This window comes from Urtica dioica, chromosome 11 (assembly GCF_054948205.1).
Source record: "Urtica dioica subsp. dioica isolate 48M chromosome 11, U.dioica_male_clone48M_v1_H2, whole genome shotgun sequence".
In the NCBI taxonomy this organism is placed as follows: Eukaryota; Viridiplantae; Streptophyta; class Magnoliopsida; order Rosales; family Urticaceae; genus Urtica; species Urtica dioica.
This window is the reverse complement of record NC_142766.1, coordinates 14,377,129-14,400,458: the sequence shown is the minus strand read 5'-3', so window position 1 is coordinate 14,400,458 and position 23,330 is coordinate 14,377,129. Positions and strand designations below refer to the sequence as shown.

Genomic DNA, 23,330 nt, shown 5'->3' with positions numbered 1-23,330 from the left:
CTGTTTCCAGAGAAGATAGTTTGTATTTGAGAGTTTAATGGTGAGAACTTGATTTCCTGGGTTGACAATAGGCTGTATTGGTAAGGCTATCTCTGGGTTATTTTGGTTTTGCAGGGCTGGCTTATGTATTTCGGGATCTGGTATTTTTGTCATTTCTAATGCTGCAGTGGCTCTGATACCATGAAAAGGAAAGGTATGTATTGATAAATATAAAAGCAGGTTGTATTTATTGATAACTGTTCATTTCCTTTTATATGTCAGGGAATGAGCGATTAGGGCTTTACACAGCCAATCAAATAATTACAGTATATTTGTGAGTAAAAAGTAAAATGTAAATAGGCTGGCCCTTGTCCTTGTGCAGCTGTCAAAATATCTTTGCTTGTCATCTTACGCTGGTAACGGTAAGAAATCGTTTCAGCATATTCTTCAATGAGACTTATCTTGCCACGCCACTATTTGCAAGATACAAGACTAAGGGTCATTTATAGTTGAACGACAATATTTGTGAAGGAATGTCGTTTATGTTAACAGACCTTAGCCGATAGTATCACTTAAAAAAAAAAATAGCAACAAGCATCACAAATAAACAATTTTTTTTTAACCACACATAACAAAATATTTATAATAAATCGCCAATGAAAATTTATGTAATAAAAATAGCCATTATGAATGGAAATTTCAAGAAATAAATCTTACTTTTTTCGACTACAAGTATCTTTCGTCGTAATGGACCTAATCCTACATCACCTTCTTAAAAAAAAATGTTGAGCGAAATTTAGTGAAATTTCATCAACATGTTAAACATGGCTCTTGACAACCTTATTATTTCTACCATTATCTTTTAATTATTGCCGCGGGGGTGAGAAATGTTATCATCGATTGACACGGCTAAACCGATATTTTGACGTTACTGAGAACATAAAATATTCTTTAATATACTGCTATCAAACACTATCAAATTGTTTTAGACTTTTAGAGTAAAAGAGCCCCACTGATGTGAATGGGGGATCGAATTAGAGCCAAAACAAAAAGAGCGGTTTGGTATTATTAGGCAAATCATTAGCACGTTTAACCGGCCAAACTTGCCCGTTTCATACTATTAAAACAGGGTAAATTTTAAACGAAATATCTTTATTTATTCTTTCGTTTCTCTTCAAAATCATTTCAGATTTTTGCTGATTTTTTTTCTCAATGTCCTCCTTGATCCAACGCAATGTCGGATACGGTAAGAGAGACTAATTATTCAGTGAAAAAAAATCCTCGTAGACACAATAACCGTGTGTGTTCATACAGTGACCCTGAGAAATTTGGACAGTCTGCGATCCAATACTTAAAAGAGCTAATTTGAACACAAAAGTTTCAAAAGAGCTAATTTGTAAATTTTTAGAGTAAAAAATATAATTTTTTTTTTAAAATAGGTCAAAAGTACAAAAACAAAAATTTGATGTGGGGTTTAATCCACTCAACTTACTGTAGCTCTGGCCATGCGGACCGATAAGTACGAAGAAAGAACAACCATAACAAGTTCGATAAGTTTCTTGAATAATCAAAGAGTCTCAACTTTGAAAGATGAACACATATATAAAAAAAAATAAGATTCTAAATTTGCCTAACATTTATCTCGATGTTTCAGTGAAGCCTAAGCACTGATAGTTCATCAGACGACAACATTTCAAACTTTTTATGGAAAGGAACTCAAGCTGAATATTCAGATGTGAAAGAAAATGTTACCATAAAATCGTTTATAAAAGCAAGAGTTAACTATATATTTAAGCAAGTGACCTTGAAATCGTTTATTAAAGCGAGTAAGAGTTATATATTAGAGCAAGTGACCATAAAATCGTTTACACCTTAAAGTATTTCAAAATAAGTAAATTAAATAATATATATACATATATGCATATAAAAACTACACATTTTCTCTACATTTCCTACTGTACAATAAAATCAGTTAAGCATCGTTGATGCCAAAACAAAAACAAAATGCAAAACATATTTTTAAATAACACATGCGAAGTTTGGCTATTATTACATTCGATATACCAAATTGCCCAATCACATAAAATAGGATGTTTCAAATTTGACAATTTTTTTTTTAAACATTGCAGACACGTTCCATTAGAATTTGATAAAACAATTAAGTCACTACAAAATTCTGAATCGCTAAATAATCAACATTTCGATAGTCATTCGGATGATGTGTCATTATTTGAACAATTTGAACGTCCATTGTTGACATTTAATGTCAACAACTGATGAACTCTGTAGATTCTTAACATACCCAAACAATATCCTAAAATCTTAACCACAAAGTTCATCCAAACAATATCCTAAACAACTGATAAACTCTGAAGATTCTTAACATACCCAAACAATATCCCAAACAATATCCTAAAAAGCGAAACAAACCTTGTGCGCGACCTGATCTTAGACTAAATCTGGAGTTTTGAGTTTGGCATTTGGATCTCGTCGGCGTTTGGGTCTCGTCGGCGTTTGGGTCCTCGGGTTTTAGAGAGCTGGTGCGAGAAAGAGACCAAACAGAACATTTGAATCTCTTTAAACTATCAAAATGACATAGAACTTGAACTTTTTGAACCACGAAATTTATGGGAAATGAAGAAATGCGAGACAAACCGTGTGGGCAAGCTGGTCTTGGACTACGAACTCGTGGGCGTTTGGGTCTCGTAGGCGTTTGGCTCTGCGTGACCGTGGGGGTAGAGACGCCGAGGGTTTTAGAGACTGACGGAGAGAGAGAGAGAGAGAGAGAGAGAGAGAGAGAGTCAGGGATTAATGTATTAAGTCTCATGTATTAATGAGATATAAGTGGGATATGGAGAGTTGGTGTGGGTTGTAAGAAAAATTTAAGTGGAGGATAAAAATGTAGTTGTACATTTGAGTTAGTGACATTTTTGGCCAAATTATGGTTTTGGTGAGAAATTGGAAAAAGTTAGTGATTTGGTAGTAGTTGTGGCAATTTCTCTTTTCAATACTCTCTCTCTCTCTCTCGTAACAAATTTAAATAATTATATTAAAAAAATTACTTAAAATTCTCCGCCTAATTTACTTGTTTTAAAAGGTTTTTGTGATTAATTTTGATAAATATCTAATAATCGACATTCGAAATTAAAAAATAAACGTCAGTTGTCTAATATAACTATTTTCGCTACTAATACCTTTTTTTTAAAATAACTAATTCCTACTATATAGTTAGGGAAACATCAATATTGAAACGTAGGCTACATACCATATTTCATTTATTTTTTAAGTCGGGATAATAATGTAAATTTAAATCTAATTAATATGGCTACGTCATCTAATTTGACTATATTTTAAATATAGTTGAAAAGTTGACTAAATAATAAATCAAGCATTATATATGTTTTTATTGAATAAAGTATACAAAAATTAATTTAATTATTGGCATTTTTTTTGTATCAAACAAAAATATTTATTAAAAACATGCCAACTATGCTTTTGAAAAATACCAAAAAACACAACAAAACGATGTTTTTTTTTTTTTTCTCTTTCCAGTATCTTCTCGTTCTAGTTTTTTATTCTTCTTTAATACTTTTTCCAAGAGACAGTTGCACTATCTTTGAGTGCCCATACCTAACGTTGTAAATGTTTTTTGGTGCTTACAAATTATAAAATGAAAAATAAAAGTGGAGTGGACAAATCCATTATCCATAAGATTATTATATATTATATTTCACATGGCTCGGGTGTGTATCAATCTACAGGTTTGGCTGTCAAAGTCCATCATCCTTATCCCTCTCCTCTTATCTGTAGAGCGAGAGAGAGAATCTAAAAAAAACACTTTGCCTATAGTTTGGTTGCTCAAAGGAACGTATAAAAGTCTATGGAATTGGAATCGGCCCATAAACGACGTCCCAAAATATGGGCCACTTCTTCTCTGTCTCCCACGTCTAAAATAGTCATCAACAATAAATATCTTCTTTTTTTCTTTAAGACAAAAAGTTGGTGGGGACTAGGGCATTTTATATACCGAAATAAGAAACAAAAACATCTATGGTTTCGTTTAATAACTTCACAATTGTTTTTGACTTTTTTTTTTTAATTTAAATAGTAAAATAAAAAACTGAATTCAGTATTTATTTGATAATTATCATAATAAAACTAAAAAAAAATTCAAATATATTTTGTTTTAATGAAAAAATTCATAAAATAATTTTTAAGTGTTTTTAAAAATTTTCACTAATTTTTTTTTACTATCTCCTCTTGACATCTCTTTCTCTCCTATCAACATCATTCAATCTTCCTAATTTTCAAATATCGAATTTGTTTTCGTTACTCATAACTCAAGCTTTACAACTTTGACGAAAAAACTTTAAACTTTAATATCTCAACAATCAAGACTCTTTTTCACAAACCGTAAATTGGGTCGTGATCATCTCTTCGAGTAGATCAGTTTCCAATATTTTTTGTCAAAATTAAGTTTCAAAATCTGACAGTTGTCATTCCAACTATGGCGAAAAACGTTGTGTTTTCCGGTCACTCTGTGACCAATCATTCTTTTTTTTGGGAGAGTACGCCAATATGATCTTAATGAGGTGCGGAGCTTTGCATCTGAAATTCCTTGGGCTTCGGTCCCTTTAAACCCGGCCGAAGACTAGTGGTAGGTGGTCCCGCGTAGCTTAGTTATAAAGGAAAGAGAAGGGTCGCCGAGTGTGTAAGCACAACAATGAACCGCGGCGAACCCTCAGACACATTTTTGGTTGGGAATTCAAATGTGGCAGATAAAAATATATATTCTGCACAGCCCGATCAATAGTTCAAGTTAAAACAAAAGGTACAACAATGTTATGCGCAACAAAGACTTTCAATTAGTATATATCTCAACACCTAATTCTTATGTGGATTATCACACTACAACTACAAAAAAACTGAATAAAAAAATTATAATCCCTACCAAATAGTTACTTGAAAACAACTGCAGAAAACTATTAGGCTACAAATATAAAAAAAAAAAACTGAAAATAAAAAACAAAAAATAGTTTGAGTGAACTGCCAGTCCTACATTTATTTATTTAATTTTTTTTTTTTTAGATTTGTGCCCATTTATTTGACAATTTTAAATTTTGATTATTTGTTGTCAAATACCTTTATAACATGATAAGTCGTCTTATGGGAAGAAAAAAAATGCGGAGTTTCTATCGGGAAATTAAATAAAGCCGGTTAAATTATACATAATTTAATTTCTACACGTATGATAAATATAAAAAATATATATCAATTGACATAAAAAAATCATTTATTTCGACTATCCTCTTTTAAACCCCTCTCTCTCTCTCTCTCGTTTAAAATCAAATGTTCATTATTTTTCGAGTAATTTTAGACGTGAAGAACTAATTTTAGCTGTGAAGAACTAATTTTTGTTATATAAACTTTTATTACATATGTAAAAGTGTTATGTACTGAAAGAGTTAAGATTTTGCATTATTAGATAATTTTTAGAAAAATTGGACGAACTTTTTTAAAACTGGCAATAATTAATGTGGTGAGATGCGGTTGGGACTCATATGGTCGGCTATGATCATTTGCACTCGTCTACGGACAACTGCAACGTTTTGTGGTCATATCAGTTGCATATTTTTCTATACAATATTATTGTCTACCGAATACCACTGCTGATCACAAATATGTTGACCGAAATGACCATGACCATAGATTTACGCTTTTATAGCCCAATTCTACAACCTTTAATTTTAACTTGAAAATATCAAATCCATCGATAATCTACATTTTAACAATAATTGATCGCGAGAGCTTGAAATATGTGGAATGGCCGAGAAGAGAGAAACTCAACGCGTGCAAACCACACTGTGATATGCGACAACATGAGGTGGAGATGGCGGCGACGTGCAGTTGAGTGCAATGACGTGCGGTTGGGCATCGCTCATCGTGTTGGTGATAGAGAGAAAAGGAAAGTGAGGGAGTGAGAGTGAAAGTAAAAGAAAAGTGAGAGTGAAAGTAAAAGGAAAGTGAGAGTGAAAGTAAAAAACGTAGTTTGAAAATTATAGGCTTTTTAAAGTAAAATAGCACATATATCTAAGATTTTTATTTTTATTTTTGACACATATTAACTTAAATACACTCAGTATCATACATATTTATAGATTTTCCCATTCTATAATGTCCATGGTTATTATCAGTAGAAGAATATAACTAATTAGGTCAGTTGAAACGTTTGAATTGTTATCTAATCAACATTTTGCGTATGCTTTAAAATAGCTAGATAGATTGACTTGGATGTTTTGATATAAATATCATGAGTATCCCTCGTTTAATCGAAATGCGAGATTTATCCCCTCTATTTCTAGAAATATCAGACATATCCCTTCAGTTTAATATAAATGACATATACATCCCCTAAAAAATGTTATATTACAAATATCACCCTTTTTGTTTATTTTTTACAAAAAATAATTTGAACTCCCTAAAATACCCTTAATGAAATAATTTTTTATTTTCTATTCTATACAAAAAAAAATTAAATTAAATTAAAAAATTTCTTTATAAAAAGTTAAGGATTTTTTTATAAAGAGAAAATTTGATTTTTTTTTAATAAAATAGTAAATACATATTTATTCTATTAAGGGTATTATGGGGAGTTCAAATTATTTTTTTGTAAAAAATAAACGAAAAGGGTGAGATTTGTAATATAACATTATTTTAGGGGAAGTATAAGTCATTTATATTAAACTGAATGGATATATTTGATATTTCTAGAAATAAATGGGATAAATCTCGCATTTCGATTAAACACAAAGGATACTCATGATATTTTCCCTAGTTTTTTGAGCATTTTTTTTTATATCAACTAAGTCACTTTGAACGTCATAATTGAATTCTAGCCAATCTTTCAAGATTTAAAATTAATAGCCAAATCGATGAGGTAACAATTGAATTATGTGTACTGCTCATAGCCTAAAACGTGATTAATTGGTTTCTTTATTAAAGTTTCTATAAGAGAATTATAATTGAATAAGCCATTTGAAACCTAATTATTTCAATTTAGCCAGCGTTTCAATTTCTTTAAAAATAAAGCCTTAAAGTTGAGATGGCTTTCATATACGAGTTTGCGTTTTTAGCCGTACTATTTTTTCAGGATTTTTTTTATTTAAACTTCAAAATCAAATTTTCATTGAATTAATTAATAATCCTATTTTGATTTGCAAGTAGGAGTTATTTGATATTTTATTTACAAAGATTGACATCAGCCTTTTCCAAATTAAAAAGGATATGTTGTCGCGAAGAGAGGAGAAAGTGAGTGTTAAAGGAGATGATACGAGCGGTGTTTGTGATCAACATGCATGATTAAACCTGGCCTAGCGGTAATAACCGCTAGTCCCGTCCCGCCCGAGCCCGGACTCTCGTTATTTGGCCAAACGGGAGTCCCGTCCCGTTAACTAACATTATTAACATTATTTTAGGGGAAGTATAAGTCATTTATATTAAACTGAATGGATATATTTGATATTTCTAGAAATAAAGGGGATAAATCTCGCATTTCGATTAAACACAAAGGATACTCATGATATTTTCCCTAGTTTTTTGAGCATTTTTTTTATATCAACTAAGTCACTTTGAACGTCATAATTGAATTCTAGCCAATCTTTCAAGATTTAAAATTAATAGCCAAATCGATGAGGTAACAATTGAATTATGTGTACTGCTCATAGCCTAAAACGTGATTAATTGGTTTCTTTATTAAAGTTTCTATAAGAGAATTATAATTGAATAAGCCATTTGAAACCTAATTATTTCAATTTAGCCAGCGTTTCAATTTCTTTAAAAATAAAGCCTTAAAGTTGAGATGACTTTCATATACGAGTTTGCGTTTTTAGCCGTACTATTTTTTCAGGATTTTTTTTATTTAAACTTCAAAATCAAATTTTCATTGAATTAATTAATAATCCTATTTTGATTTGCAAGTAGGAGTTATTTGATATTTTATTTACAAAGATTGACATCAGCCTTTTCCAAATTAAAAAGGATATGTTGTCGCGAAGAGAGGAGAAAGTGAGTGTTAAAGGAGATGATACGAGCGGTGTTTGTGATCAACATGCATGATTAAACCTGGCCTAGCGGTAATAACCGCTAGTCCCGTCCCGCCCGAGCCCGGACTCTCGTTATTTGGCCAAACGGGAGTCCCGTCCCGTTAACTAACGGGACGGTAGCGGGTCCCGCCTAACGGGATTCGGACCCCGTTAGGCGGAAAAAAAAATGTTTAAAAAGAATATAAATAATTATATAGAATGATGTAATTGAAAGGATTTTAAACTAAGTGGATAGAAAAAAAGAATAAAGAAGAATGTAAAATTAAAAATGAGCCTCCTAAAAACACCACCGACCCCTGAAAAGGTGCGACAGCGAGGAAAAAGAGCACCCATTTCCTCGTTAATTATTTGAAAAATTATCACAAGGGCCGGAATATCCCTTAGGTATACAAGGTAGTCTAACCATTGATGTTTACATTTGCGAAATCAACTTCAAAATCGTCAAGAATATCGAAGCACATGAATGTTTCTTGTGCTCGATTTCCATGCTGAATCCAATCCTTACCACACGTCAATGCTTCGATATTCTTGACGATTTTGAAGTTGATTTCGCAAATGTAAACATCACGTCAATGCTTCGACCATCTCCGGTTTCAAGCTACATCTTCTATCGTCGATGATGCGGCCCACGCTACTAAAAGCCTCCTCAGATGACACGGTTGAAACAGTGATGGTGAGGATGTCTTGTGCCATAGATGACAAGACTGAGAACCTCCTCGCATTCAGTCTCCACCAAACCAATAGGTCGATGGCTTCGTCATCCGGTTTGACCCACTCGTTCCGATCGTACTCTTGGATCTCCGGATGGGACCGTGCGTCGATTGCGCTCGACCTCATCTGACTTGTCCCAGCTTCTTGTTGTTGAGGCGATGAGTGATAGGTGCGTTAATCACGCGTAAAACTCCTATTTCCCGAACCAAAAATCGACGAGTCCTCAAGTATTTTAATGGTTTTTAGTAGGTTTTTGAGTAATTTCATGTTCAGAGGAGCATTAGAGCGTCTACAATTAATTTAGTTGAAAGAATACGGGATTTGGAGACAAAACAGTCAAAATAGTGTAAAAAATAAATGAGCAAATAAATTGGCGACCACGCACGCCGGGCGCATCCCTTCGCGCGCAGCGGGAAGATAGAATGCGAGACCGCGCGCCGCGCATACGGGGACACGAACCGGGAAGCCGCACAGAGTCTTATGCGTGGAGCGCGCATAACCGGGAGCTGGGTCCGCGCGCCACGCGCCTTCGGATTACTGGAATAAGAAATTAACATTTTCTGAAGATTTATGACCATTGGATTGAATTGGAAGGCTCAGATGACTCCGAAAAACACACATTCAGGGCTAAAAACAACTCTTGTAACCTAATTAATCATTCTAGTTTGTTTTAGTTTTTTTTTTGGGAAAATAACACATTTATACCCTGTGTTTTAGTGAAATGTCGAGTTTAACCCTCGGTTTTCAAAAATGTCGAGTTCATACCCTTTGTTTAACTAAAATGACGAAATTATACAATCTGTTTAACTAAAATGACGAAATTATACCCTGAAATAGACAACAGTGTCACAAATATTCTTTTTATTAATTTTTCATTGACGTTAACTATAATATTTATAATATAAACACCAATTATCTTTATTCATTCGCGCCATATATGTAATTTATTTAAAAACTAAAAAATAAACAACAGTCTCTTAATCGTGAAGAACACAGAAAGAGGCAAGGGGTAAACATCGATAGTTGATAGTCATCGAAATCGCATATTCGAACAGAGAATCCAAGATTTAGAGTTACAATTCGAACACGGAATGAAGTCATTTCTTAGGCAGTATGAGTTTTATTATTTAATTTCAATTTAAGGCTATTTTTATTTCAAAATTGAAAATTTGAAAATTAGGGTACTGATTTAGATTTGATTCGGTTTTTCTTATATAAGAGTTAATATCAATGAAAGGGAGATTTGTGACGCTGTTATTCATTTCAGGGTATAATTTCGTCATTTTAGTTAAACAGAGGGTATGAACTCGACATTTTTGAAAACTGAGGGTTAAACTCGACATTTCACTAAAACACATGGTATAAATGTGTTATTTTCCCTTTTTTTCTACTTTTGGCTGCACTTTTTTCTTTGAGAGCTTTTGTTTTGGGAGCGAAGTTGAGTCGACGATCCGACGAACAAGCAACCGCGAACTCCCGTTTTTAATAGTTTTTCCTTCTTTCCCTTATTCTCTATTACTCTAATTTCTCGTTAATTGATAGTTTCATTCTTCCAGTCATGAATCTCATAGTGTGTTTCTTATTTATGATTATATTGATTCTTGTTTTGATCATTATGTTGTTAAATATGGATTCCGTTAGAGGCTAGATTTTTAGCGGGGTTTCGATGTAGCCGGATTGAATTGGGTTAGGGGGGGTTTCGTTAGGGTGAAATTATGCTTTGAATTACTTAATTATTCATGCTTGTGTGGATGTGTTCTTAATGCGTTCTTTAGATTGGCCATCTTTAGTATTGTTTTTAGGAGTTTTCTGTCACTCGAGAGAGGGCGAAAACTCATGCTCATAACCCATGCTTCGTTTTATTCTTAGGTTGCTAGACGGGTTAAGCTTAATGTGATCGTTTGAATTCTCGTGTTTATTGCTCGTGATTGTTTTAATAGGATTAGAGGCCGAGATGATATATAATCCGTCAATTGCGTAGGTTGCTAGATCACTCGAGAAATGCTAGTAATATCATAGGGAGAATGAGATTAGCGTGAGTAAAGTAGGTCAAGTTGTTGGAACCCGAAACCCCCGAGTCCTAATTTTCCGGTGAAGTCGTAACCCCCATTTTCTCTTATTCAAAGTTTCGTGTTACATTTCCGTTGCTGTTTTTGTTAGTTTAATTGTAGTCAAGTCTTTCACCACCCACTTTAATACCGTGAAATCAATTTGCTTTAGGTTGTTTAAACGTCGCTATAGTAACTAGTCTCTGTGGATCGATATCCGTTACTTACGTAACACTATTACTTGTTCGATACGTCCACTTGCGTGCTAGTTATAAAAAATATCGCAACAATGGGCTGTAAGCGGGCGCGTTGACGAAGACATTCGTGTATTGGTGTCTTCTTGGATACTGTGTTTGTGATTGAGTTGCTCGTGCTCGATATTGCGGTAGGAGTTTCGCCTCGTATACCCTGAAAAGATCATAAAAAGCTTGCACAATCCTCGCGAGATCAAGTGCAACGTAATCTTGGTCCTCGAAATGATTTCTAATGTACTTAAGAAATTTTTTTAAACTACCAATTTTACATCGACAATCTAGAATGGCTCCAAAACCGTATAATAATGGAACCTTTCCAGCCCCCCAATATTTTAAAAACTTGGCTGTCATTGCTTGAATAGAATCTTCAAAAATTGTTTCGTTTTTATATTTATCAAGATGCACAGCAATTGCGGTCATAGTTTGAAGACCGAGAAAAGAAGTAGGAGTGTAAACAACAGAGAGATAACAAGTTTCTTTGTAAAAAATGTCGAGAAAAGAAACAAATGATTCGGCCATCTTAATATCATATTCGGTGATAGCGTTATCGCCATGTTCACTGTTAATGTAAGAAACAATAACATTGACATAATGCTCGGATAAAAAGTTTGTCAACATGAGAAATGTAGAATTCTACCTAATTTTGTTATCTAGGTGAAAGGTGCGCTCTTGGAGACCGCTTACTCTAAGGCGTCTCTTAAGCTCATCTACTCTAGAGGTTGAACTATTTATCCAACTAATGTAATTCCTAATCTTGTTGATCGAAGGGTCATAACTAGCGGCTCCGGCTTGCACTATGAGGTTTATGATATGGGTAGCACATCGTTGATGCAAAAGGGTATCGTCAACATTAAGTTTCTCCTTTAACTGTCTAATCATGACGTTGTTGCTTGTGGTATTATCTAAGGTTACAGATATAATCCTATCGGTCAAACCCCACTCAGCTATAACACTAACTATGATGTCTAAGATGTTTTGACTAGTGTGAGAACCTTCTATCCTCCTAAAAGCTATGATACGTTTGTTTAGGTTCCAATCATCGTCTATATTATGCACTACAACGCTCATGAAATCCATCTTAGATTGACCAGTCCAGATATCCGAGGTTAAGGCTACGCTATACCTACCAGATGATATTGTGTCTTTCATTTGTTCTTTTTCTCCTAAAAATCATTTTAGGATATCGGATCTCAAGGCTTTCCTAGACATTATTTGAACGTTTGGAATTATAGAACTCATGAATTCAACGAAGCCTTGAGATTCGATATGACTAAAAGATTGATCAGTGGAAATAAAATATTCAACTAAATCACGTATAAAGCTTACAAGATCGATGTGACTTACCTGGCTTGACGAGGATCCAGATTGCGTCCCCTGGCAGTGCCTGTGATGACTACACAACAGCGACGTCCCGACTCTTGTGTTGTGAGCGCTGAAGATTTTGCCACAACTGTGACATTTTCCGGCTTTTTCGCCGTTCGCAATCACCTCTTCAAAGAAAGTCCACACAACGGACCTAGCACGACGTCGTGGTGGTTGTTGTTGTTGAGGTGGTTGTTGTTGTTGTTGAGCACCTTCATGTTGTTGTTTTGTTCTTGTCGTGCTCGTCGTTGTTGTGTCTCCTCTTGTTGTTCACGTTGTCGAGGTCGTGGAACTTGACTTCGACGTTGAGGTGGTAGGTCTTCTTCTTCCTCCTCATCCTCTTCTTCATTTGGATTTTGGGTTTCATCGTCATCTTGTTCTTCATTTGGATTTTGGGATTCACGATAATGTTGCTCGAATTCTTGAAATGCTTCAAAAGCCACTTCGGATGGCGGAATTTGAGCTTGATAGGCTTGCTCAGGATCCATTTGAGGGTAGTATGACACTTGGGTGTTTGGAATTTCGGTGAATTCCGAATGGTCGAAAGTAGGAGCAACATAATTTGGATCGAAAGAGTATTGAGTGTTTAAGTCGGGGGCGTTTTGAGACAAGTGCAACCAATTTTCTTCAAAACGGTGCATTCGTTCACCTCGGGAAGCTCTTCCCCTTCGACCTCCTCGATTGTGGGATGATGATGTCATGATAAATTGAAAGCGGTAAAGAGTATTAGAGTATTTGAGATTGAGAGTGAGAGAATTTGAGAGAGTTTGAGAGAAATGTGTGAAGAAAATGAATGAAATGGGGGGTATTTATAGATTTTAGAAATTAAAGGGTAAAAAAAAACGGCCGAAATTACAACGGCTATAATTAAAACGGTAACAATTTTCAACGGCTATTTTTTTGGGCCGTTGGATCAAAGATCCAACGGCCGAAATTAAAAAAAAAAATTTAACGTCCGGGACTAATGGGATCACCGTATCCCGTTAGTCCCATTAACGGGACTCGCGTCTCGTCCCAATAGCAGTAACGGAAGTCTCGCTCTCGTTACTGTTCCTAACGGTAGCGGGGATTCCGTCCCGTCCCGCTACCGTTAGGCCACGTTTACGCATGATAAATTGAATAGGTGTTACGATTTTTCGATTTGGAAATTTTTTAGCGCAGTTGTTGAAGATTTGGTTTTGAAAATATATAAATCGGATTATTAATTGGGGAATTTGCGTCAATGTCACAAATTCGTCGGGTTTTTGCATTTGTGTCACAAAGTTGTCAAAATTGCATTTGTGTCACGTATTTACATTCGTGTCACATGTGCAAATTTCAAATTACTTTATTTAATCATTTAATCTTTTTATTAGTTACTACATGTCTTCTGAATTTTTACAATACCTTATTAAAAACCACTTCATCTTCCTCTAAAACTTTCTAAAATTTTTGCATGTGACTTATTTGCAATTGGATTGCCAATTTGTGACATAAGATGCAAATACCACTTATTAATTTTATATAAATTTATGGGATTCTGGGCTTCTTGCTTTCTTCGTTAACATTTTAGATTTTTGGTTTTCTGTTGTACAATTAATGTATTTTTTTAATTGAACTCGGTTAAAAGGCATATTCGTTCAGTTTTGCTTTTTAGATGTTATTAGGCCTTCTCCAGTGGAGCGCCAAAACACACGCTAATATAGCGTTGGTGCTCCACTCGAGCGGCATAACCCACGCTAATATAGCGTGGGAAGTTATTTCCCAACAGTGCAGCGCTATTTGTAGCGCTGCACTGTTTAAACGCAAATTTTTTTTTTTTTTTTTTTGTTTCTCTTTTAGGTTTTAAAATTTACCCAAATGCCCAAATTGTATATAATTACTTAATATTTACCCCTAAAATTATTTAATTTATATAAAATTTATTATTGTGCATAATTTAAAAGACAACAATATTTTAAAATACAACAATGATATTTGCACATTGCAAGAAAATTATAATATTAAAACGGTCATAATAAACTAATACCAAACACAATTACATTAGCAATTTAAAAAAAACAACAAGAAAACTCAAAAGACATTAAAAACACAATGCAACAAAATAAAATAACAATAGTATTGCGTTGTAGTTTGTTTTACTTTATTTTAATTGAGTTGTGTTGTAATTTTTTTTTTTTTTTTTAATTGTATTGTGTTGTATTTTATTTTTTGTGTTGTGATTTTTATTAAATAAAATTTTATTTTATTTAATATGTATTTATATTTATAATTATAATTAATTTATAGAGTAATATTTTACTCATTATCATAATTCATCTAAGTTATCTAATTAGTAATAATAATAAAAAATATAGGGGTATAAGTATAAATAGGAAATAAAGGGGGAAAAAATAGAGTGAAAAATAGAGTGGAAAATAGAGTTCGGTTGGAGAGAAATCACTGTTTACAGAGAAATAGAGTGAGAAATAGAGTGATCGGTTGGAGATGGCCTTAATGGCTATTGTACAAATATTAGCTAAACATTAACTCCTTTTCAAAATTAATATTTCAATTTAGTTTGTTAACTAGATAATCATATTATTATTATTATGCAAATTTTAATAAATTAGGAAGCAAATTTTGATAAATTAGGAAGCAAAAAATTAATTAAAAAATTTATTAGAAGATTCATTAATAACTGCTTTGAACATAAAAGACATTTATATAATAGATAGATCAAAAAATTAGGTCAATAATCCATTAAAACGTTTGAAATTGCTTTATAACCAACGTTTCGTAAATCTTAAATAAATAGTCATAAAAATGTTGTGATCTAATAAATGAAAATGACTATTTATCTAAGATTTACGCTTGTAAATATATAAAAATTATTTACTTGAAATTTATGAAATATCGATTATTTAATAATATTAAATTATAAATGTGATTATTTAACTGATGGACCTTAAATAGATAGATACTGATATATCTGAAAGCAATATATAAATACAACATTCGATAAACTCAAGAACGATATTTTCCCAAGGTACAGTGGATCAAGCATTCATTTTATTTTAGTTTAAAGTTAAAACTGCATCTTCATACTCATACCCAAGGATCGCCTTACCGTTACCGTTACCGTACCGGGCCCCCAATTTTAGGGGGATACCGCTTACCGAAGAGGAAACCGAAGGGGATTCAGGAAAAAAAAAAAAGGAAACCGATACCGGTAGGAACCCGTTTACCGGAGAGGAACCCGACAAAAAATGTAGGAACCCGATGGGGATTCAGACAAATATTTTACAATAATAAAAATAGTTTTCATAGTTCATAACTTCATAGTTCATACTTCAAACAAAGATTCATACCAAACATAAACTGAGTTCTTAAACATAAAATACCATAAGTAGAGTATAAAATTATTACAACACGTACGATAAAACACACTAATTATCACAACTAATCTCGAAATTAATTAAAATTCAACAATATCATCGCAATAATCATCAATTCATAAGTACAAATTGAAAAAAAAAATCATAAAAAATGAAAAACTCGGATGATACCTCGGGTTCCCCGGGATCTGGACAAAAATGGCTTCGGCTGGGAGGGATCCGGCGGGTTCGACCGGAATTCGACCGGGTTTGGTTCACGGGACCGGTTTATGCAAGACCCGTCCCGGTCCCCTCCGGTTCACGGGATCCCGACCGGAATCCGGTCGGAACCCGCGGGATTGCGAACCTTGCTCATACCTCACACATTTTCATTTTACTTCCCCAGAAATTAAAAGACAAAAATAAAAAAGAGACACAGCAGTTGGGCAAGCTAAGAGCTAGTAGTAATGATAATAATAAATAATTATATAAAAAACATAAAAAAAAAAAAAAAAAAAAAAAAAAAAAAGAGATTTGGGCAAGTTGCGATGAATATCTTATATTTTTATAGGAAGAAATCAGCGCTATCCAGCGAGCGCAATCCCAACAGGATCAGGATTACGCACGTGACTCCCGTATGTGCGTTTGACACAATCTTTTGTTGCCATTCGATACGTGACTCAAAACCCCATGGGCTTTTCGGTCATTTCACTTTCCTTTCCTTTCCTTTCCTTTATTATTATCATTATTATGATTTTTCATTTTCTTTTTCTTCGTGGAGTCTCACCCAATTTCATCTCGTAAGTGCGTAACAACAAAAACAACTAGCAAAGCTGAGGAAAGCAGTGACTCAAATATTTGTCTTTCTGGTTTCTCTGATTGACTGCGATTAACAAACAAAAACCAACTTCCGTAATCAAGGGTCAGCTTTTCCATTTCTTTCCCTTTTCGAAATCATGAACTCGAAACACTAGACTCATGAATTGCTTGCTATTTATGGCTCTGTGAGCCAACCATCCCATTTTTACCACTGTTATCCATATCTGGAGACTAATTGAGCTCAGCTCAGCCTCAGCTCTCTTTTTCCTATTTTTCCTTCTCTCTGTAAAAATTTCTGAACCATATTCTTACTCTGGGCCTGCGTGAATGACAAAAAGTAGTATTATTAAATTAAAAAAAAAGAAGTAGTATTTTATTGCTCTGAGAGGCAGTTCGTCAATCAGCTGCGACGCACGAGGTCTGATGGGGAAAGGAGTGGCTTGTGGGGCCCACAGACAGAAGAGGCGGTGATCGATAAATTTCCTTTCTTCTTGGGTCGAGAGAGAGAGAGATAGATTATGGGACTGAGAGTTTTTGTTGGCTTTGGTTCTTCACCGCGGCTTTTGATTGTCCTTTTTTAGCTTCTTTTGTCGTACTTCTGCTGAGTTTGTTTTTGGGTTTAAATCGGTGGAGCGTTTGGATCTGAAAGAAGAAGAAGATAAGTGCTTCTGATTGAGAGCTAAGTTCCACCAAGGTTAGTGTCAATTTATTCTCTTGTGCTTGTTTTTCCTTTGACCTCTGAAAGCCTCTTTGGAGACACGCCTGATGAAATCGGAACCAAGGAGAGAAATTATAGGACTAAAAAAACTGTGTAGCTACTCTAAAAAGCTCAATTGTTTTTTTTTCCTCTATGGTTGTTAGCTTTTTTTAGGGATAGACGAACAATAGTACCGTTGAATATGATTGCCTGTTGACCTGTTTTTCCGAAAGACAAAAAACCCGGAATCAAGTTCTAATTTTGACATGTTTCTGTATTGATCCTTTGTCGTTACTGTATTTCACACTCTGAATTAAGCTTTTTGTTGAGTCACATTTCAATTAATAGGGAATCTATCTATGTATGCTTGTATTTCCTTTTTGCTGGAAAGAAAAAGCTAAAAAGTAGCAAAGCGAACACTTTATACTCACCATTTGCTGTCTTCTCAGGTAAACCAAAAAAAAGAAAGAGAGAAAAGCAAAAAAAAAAAAAAATGTCGTCTTCTCGGCAGCCGAGCCAGTCTTCGACGAACTCAGGGCGGTCGAGGCACAGCGCCCGGATCGTGGCCCAAACGACAGTGGACGCGAAGCTTCACGCGGACTTCGAGGAATCTGGAAGCTCGTTCGACTACTCGAGCTCGGTTCGGGTGACGAACTCGGCGTCGTCGGAGCAGCCTCCGCGGTCGGACAAAGTCACCACCGCGTACCTCCACCACATCCAGAAGGGAAAGCAGATCCAACCCTTCGGCTGCCTTTTGGCCCTCGACGAGAAGAATCTGAAAGTCGTGGCGTACAGCGAGAACGCCCCGGAGATGTTGACCATGGTCAGCCACGCGGTCCCCAGCGTCGGAGACCACCCTGTCCTCGGCGTCGGAACCGACGTCAGAACCATCTTCACCGGCCCGAGCGCCTCGGCTCTCCAAAAAGCCCTCGCGTTCGGCGACGTCTCGCTCCTCAACCCGATCCTCGTCCACTGCAAGACCTCGGGGAAGCCCTTCTACGCGATCGTCCACCGAGTCACGGGAAGCCTCATCATCGACTTCGAGCCGGTGAAGCCGTACGAGGTCCCGATGACCGCCGCCGGAGCGCTCCAGTCGTACAAGCTCGCCGCGAAGGCCATCGCTCGCCTCCAATCTCTGCCCAGCGGAAGCATGGAAAGGCTCTGCGACACCATGGTCCAGGAGGTCTTCGAGCTCACGGGCTACGATCGGGTCATGGCCTATAAGTTTCACGAGGACGACCACGGCGAGGTCGTCTCGGAGGTCACCAAGCCCGGCCTCGACCCCTACCTGGGCCTGCACTACCCGGCCACGGACATCCCTCAGGCCGCGCGGTTCCTCTTCATGAAGAACAAGGTCCGAATGATCGTTGACTGCAATGCCAAGCACGTCAAGGTGTTCCAGGACGAGAAGCTTCCCTTCGACCTCACGCTCTGCGGGTCCACGCTGCGGGCCCCGCACAGCTGTCACCTTCAGTACATGGCGAACATGAACTCGATCGCGTCGCTGGTCATGGCCGTGGTGGTGAACGAGGGCGAAGAGGACGGCGACAACGCGCAGAAGAGGAAGCGCCTCTGGGGACTGGTCGTGTGCCACAACACGTCCCCGAGGTTCGTCCCGTTCCCGCTGCGCTACGCGTGCGAGTTCCTGGCCCAGGTCTTCGCGATCCACGTGAACAAGGAGCTCGAGCTCGAGAGCCAGATCGTGGAGAAGAACATCCTCCGAACCCAGACGCTGCTGTGCGACATGCTGATGAGGGACGCCCCGCTGGGGATCGTGACGCAGAGCCCGAACATCATGGACCTCGTGAAGTGCGACGGCGCGGCTCTGCTGTACAAGGGCAAGATATGGCGGCTCGGGGTCTGCCCGAGCGACGCGCAGCTCCGCGACCTGGTGATGTGGCTGGGCGAGTGCCACATGGACTCGACGGGGCTGAGCACGGACAGCCTGAGCGACGCGGGGTACCCCGGCGCGCTCTCGCTCGGCGACATGGTCTGTGGCATGGCCGCGGTGAGGATATCGCCCAAAGACATGATCTTCTGGTTCCGGTCCCACACGGCCGCGGAGATCCGCTGGGGAGGAGCGAAGCACGAGCCCGGGGACCGGGACGACGGTCGGAAGATGCACCCGAGGTCCTCCTTCAAGGCCTTCCTCGAGGTCGTGAGGACGAGAAGCTTCCCGTGGAAGGACTTCGAGATGGACGCCATACACTCGCTCCAGCTCATCCTCAGGAACGCTTTCAAGGACTCCGACGCCGGGCTCGACGGTGCCACGCTCACCCTCAACACCAGGCTCACCGACATGAAGATCGAAGGGATGCAAGAGCTCGAGGCCGTCACGAGCGAGATGGTCCGTCTCATCGAGACCGCCACCGTGCCGATCCTGGCCGTCGACGTCGACGGCCTCGTCAACGGCTGGAACACCAAGATCGCCGACTTGACTGGCCTCCCCGTCGACAAGGCCATCGGAGAGCACTTGTTGACCCTCGCCGAAGACGCGTCGGTCGACATAGTCAAGAGGATGTTGGACTTGGCGCTGCAGGGTAAAGAGGAGAAGAACATTCAGTTCGAGATCAAGACGCACGGTCCGCGGGCCAACTCGGGCCCGATCAGCCTGGTCGTGAACGCGTGTGCGAGCCGGGACCTCAACGGGGACGTGGTCGGGGTGTGCTTCGTGGCGCAAGACCTGACGGTTCAGAAGACGATGATGGACAAGTTCACCCGCATCGAAGGAGACTACAAAGCCATCGTCCAGAACCGGAACCCTCTGATCCCGCCCATATTCGGGGCCGACGAGTTCGGGTGGTGCTCGGAGTGGAATCCGGCGATGACCAAGCTCACGGGCTGGAAAAGAGAAGAGGTCATCGACAAGATGCTCCTCGGGGAAGTCTTCGGGGTCGGCGCGGCTTGCTGTCGCCTCAAGAATCAGGAAGCGTTCGTGAACCTCGGCGTCGTTCTCAACAACGCGATGACGGGGCACGAATCCGAGAAGATTCAGTACGGGTTCTTCGCTCGGAGCGGCAAGTACATCGAGTGCTTGCTCTGCGTGAGCAAGAAGCTCGACAGAGAGGGGTCGGTGACGGGGCTGTTCTGCTTCTTGCAGCTCGCGAGCTTGGAGCTACAGCAAGTCCTTCACGTCCAGCGATTGATGGAACAAACGGCTTCCAAGAGACTCAGAGCCCTGTCTTACATCAAGAGGCAGATTCAGAACCCTCTGTCCGGGATCGCCTTCTCGAGGAAGATGATGGAAGGCACCGAGCTTGAGCCCGAGCAGAAACAGCTTCTTCGCACCAGCGCTCAGTGCCAGCGCCAGCTCAGCAAAGTCCTCGAAGACTCCGATCTCGACAGTATCATCGATGGGTATGCTTTCGTTCTCGCTTCCGTATTTTCACCCGGTGCAAACCTGGTTTTGCATTGAATGAAAATTATAACTTTTCTCGGGAGTAGGATGAAATTTTGAGAGTTTTTTTTATAAATTAATCGCAACAATAACGTGTTCAAAGTTTTTATAGCGAAAATAATATTTTTCTAAGTAGTAAACAACAATTTTGAATTGTTTATTTAACTTTGTTTGTTGTTTACTGTTTCATTTATAACGAATATAAGTTTATATTAAAAAAAAAGACTTTTTTTAAAAAAAGATTTAAAATAGCCTCTATTTCAGAAATGTTGCACTCTCGAAATACTATTCATGTAATTTTTCTTTTTTTTTTAAAAAAAAGAAAGACTAGATTAGCATTTTCATTCTCTTGAATTTTGTTTTATATCTAAATTTTAGTGAAACTCTCAAATTTTCTTAAACCGAACATTTTCTCAGGTTGCAGACGTAACAGTTCATTTATTTTTTATGTGCTGTATTTACATGTATGCCATAAACGAACAAACAGTTACTCGGACCTGGAAATGGTGGAGTTCACGCTGCACGAGGTGCTCGTGGCGGCGATCAGCCAAGTGATGATGAAGAGCAAGGCAAAAGGCGTGCGATTGATTCAAGACGCCTCGGAGAACACCATGAACGACACCTTGTACGGAGACTCTCTCCGACTCCAACAAGTCTTGGCCGATTTCTTGCTCATCTCCATCGACTTCACTCCCAGCGGAGGCCAGGTCATCGTCGCCGCCAATCTCACCAAGGACCGCCTCGGAGACTCTGTTCACCTCGCCCGCCTCGACCTAAGGTCGTTCTTCTGTTTTATTTTTTTATAAAATAAGAGAGATACCCGGGCAATGAAATAGTAGTTTAACACAATGTGTATTTTTTTTTTTTCGTTTGTTTGTTTGTTAGGTTAACTCACACGGGTTCTGGGATTCCGGAAGCTTTGCTGAACCAAATGTTCGGAAGCGAGTCAGACGTGTCCGAGGACGGAATAAGTCTTCTGATCAGCCGAAAGCTCGTGAAGCTCATGAACGGAGATGTTCAGTATCTCAAGGAGGCCGGTCGGTCCACCTTCATCGTCTCCGTCGAACTCGCCGGTGCCCACAAGTGAGAAAAGACTAAAGAGAGTCTCTAACGCTGTATGCTTTTTAATAAATGTAGTTTTTCCATTTTTTTTATATGAATTTGGCTACATGTACATATTTATTAGCCGTTATTGTCGTGTTGTTTTTCTCTGCTTGTTTGTTGTTTCTGGGGTTTGTTTTTTTGGTTGTTGGCTAAAGAGAAAAAAGAATTAGTTTATAGATGGCCATCTTTTCTATGACGAGTGGTAAGTCTGGTATCATGATTTGGGGCTAAAATGAAATTATTATCTTTGGATGGTTAATTTTAGCTCAACATCATCTAACTTTGTATCCTATTTTCAATAAATGAGATTAGTCCTCTTTCAAAATTATTTGACAAATTAATATCTGCGCGAGGCTCTCACAGCTGCTAATTAATAATGACTTTAAAGAAAAAAAAATAGGATGTTAATAATGACGTCCACCACTTTTTATAGAGCAACAAAAAATTACTCCAGTGCAGCACTTAATGATCCCTTACCATTTTCAACAATATAATATAGTGTTAAAACTTTTTGTTTTTTTGGAAAAAGTTGTGTTAAAACTTAAAACTTAAAAAGTTCTAAATTTTGAACCGAACATTATTATTAAATAAAAAAAAATTAGAGCATATACTTGGTTTGAGTAATTAAAATTAGTACTCGGCAGTACTTCTCATCTAATTTTCGGAATATGTATATAGATCACATTGCATGCCATTGCACGGCAACGGTTTTTTTTTTTAAGAATTTTTTTTTTAATAAATAAATGTAGCCGTGTAATAATGGCAATTGGCATGCAATATGATCTTATATATGCTAGATTGCGATTATAGATAGAAGATAATATTCCCAAAAACAAAATGAAGTTTGAGTTTATGTAATAGATATTTATAATATTATGTGTCCATTTCAAGATAGTTACATAATTTTCCCATTTAAAGCAAAAAAGACTTAGAATCTAGAATAGGCTAACTTGCTTTTTCTTGTTTACATTTCGAAAGTCCATAAATACTTCAATAAGTAAAAAGCTAAAATTGAACTTTGAGTTTTAGTTAGAGATAGTTGTTGATTTGGAATGTAATGACATAGATATCGACGAGAAGTTAAAGTCATTCTTTGGCCAATTTAGCTTGAAAGTTAATCAAGGTTTGTGTATGCTTGTTAACTATCATTATAATCTTATTATTTATTCATTATTAGAAATTCGCTAATAATGAAGACTCAATCTGTGTCTAACGTCTGAATAACAAAGAACACGCCAAGTTATAGATGTCTACCATAAAATCTATAACTAGGGTACGTTTGGTATTTTTCAATGGAATATTTGCTCTCTCAAAATTGTAAATGAAATGTTTATGACTAATCCTGAGCTACACTAATGACACATAACCAAAGTGTTGTTACCGAAACATTTTTTAAGCTAACGGAAGTGCCAATTTCAGTGGCTTTGAAAATGGCAGACAAACTTCCGACACATGACGGAAGTAGAAGTGTGGCAAGCAGAAAAAGACAAGGCAACAATGTATCGTTAGCTAATGGAAAATT

The 23,330-nt window shown here is 37.4% G+C and overlaps 1 protein-coding gene across 1 annotated transcript; it reads left to right on the top strand.

Annotated features, from left to right (window-relative positions):
* Positions 1–16,572: 16,572 nt before the first annotated feature.
* On the top strand, positions 16,573–22,145 carry PHYA (phytochrome A). Its single transcript, XM_089630744.1, has 4 exons — positions 16,573–17,304; positions 17,757–20,664; positions 21,192–21,482; positions 21,590–22,145. Exons 2-4 carry the CDS (start codon positions 17,801–17,803, stop codon positions 21,789–21,791), a joined length of 3,357 nt encoding a protein of 1,118 aa, XP_089486870.1. The 5' UTR covers positions 16,573–17,304; positions 17,757–17,800; the 3' UTR covers positions 21,792–22,145.
* The last annotated feature ends 1,185 nt before the right edge of the window (positions 22,146–23,330 follow it).

Bases quoted from the DNA above. Each gene is read 5' to 3' on its own strand.
- PHYA (XM_089630744.1), top strand. From the start codon at position 17,801: ATGTCGTCTTCTCGGCAGCCGAGCCAGTCTTCGACGAACTCAGGGCGG. The intron at 20,665-21,191 runs GTATGCTTTCGT...ACGAACAAACAG, and splicing joins CTCGACAGTATCATCGATGG to TTACTCGGACCTGGAAATGG. The intron at 21,483-21,589 runs GTCGTTCTTCTG...TTTGTTTGTTAG, and splicing joins CTCGCCCGCCTCGACCTAAG to GTTAACTCACACGGGTTCTG.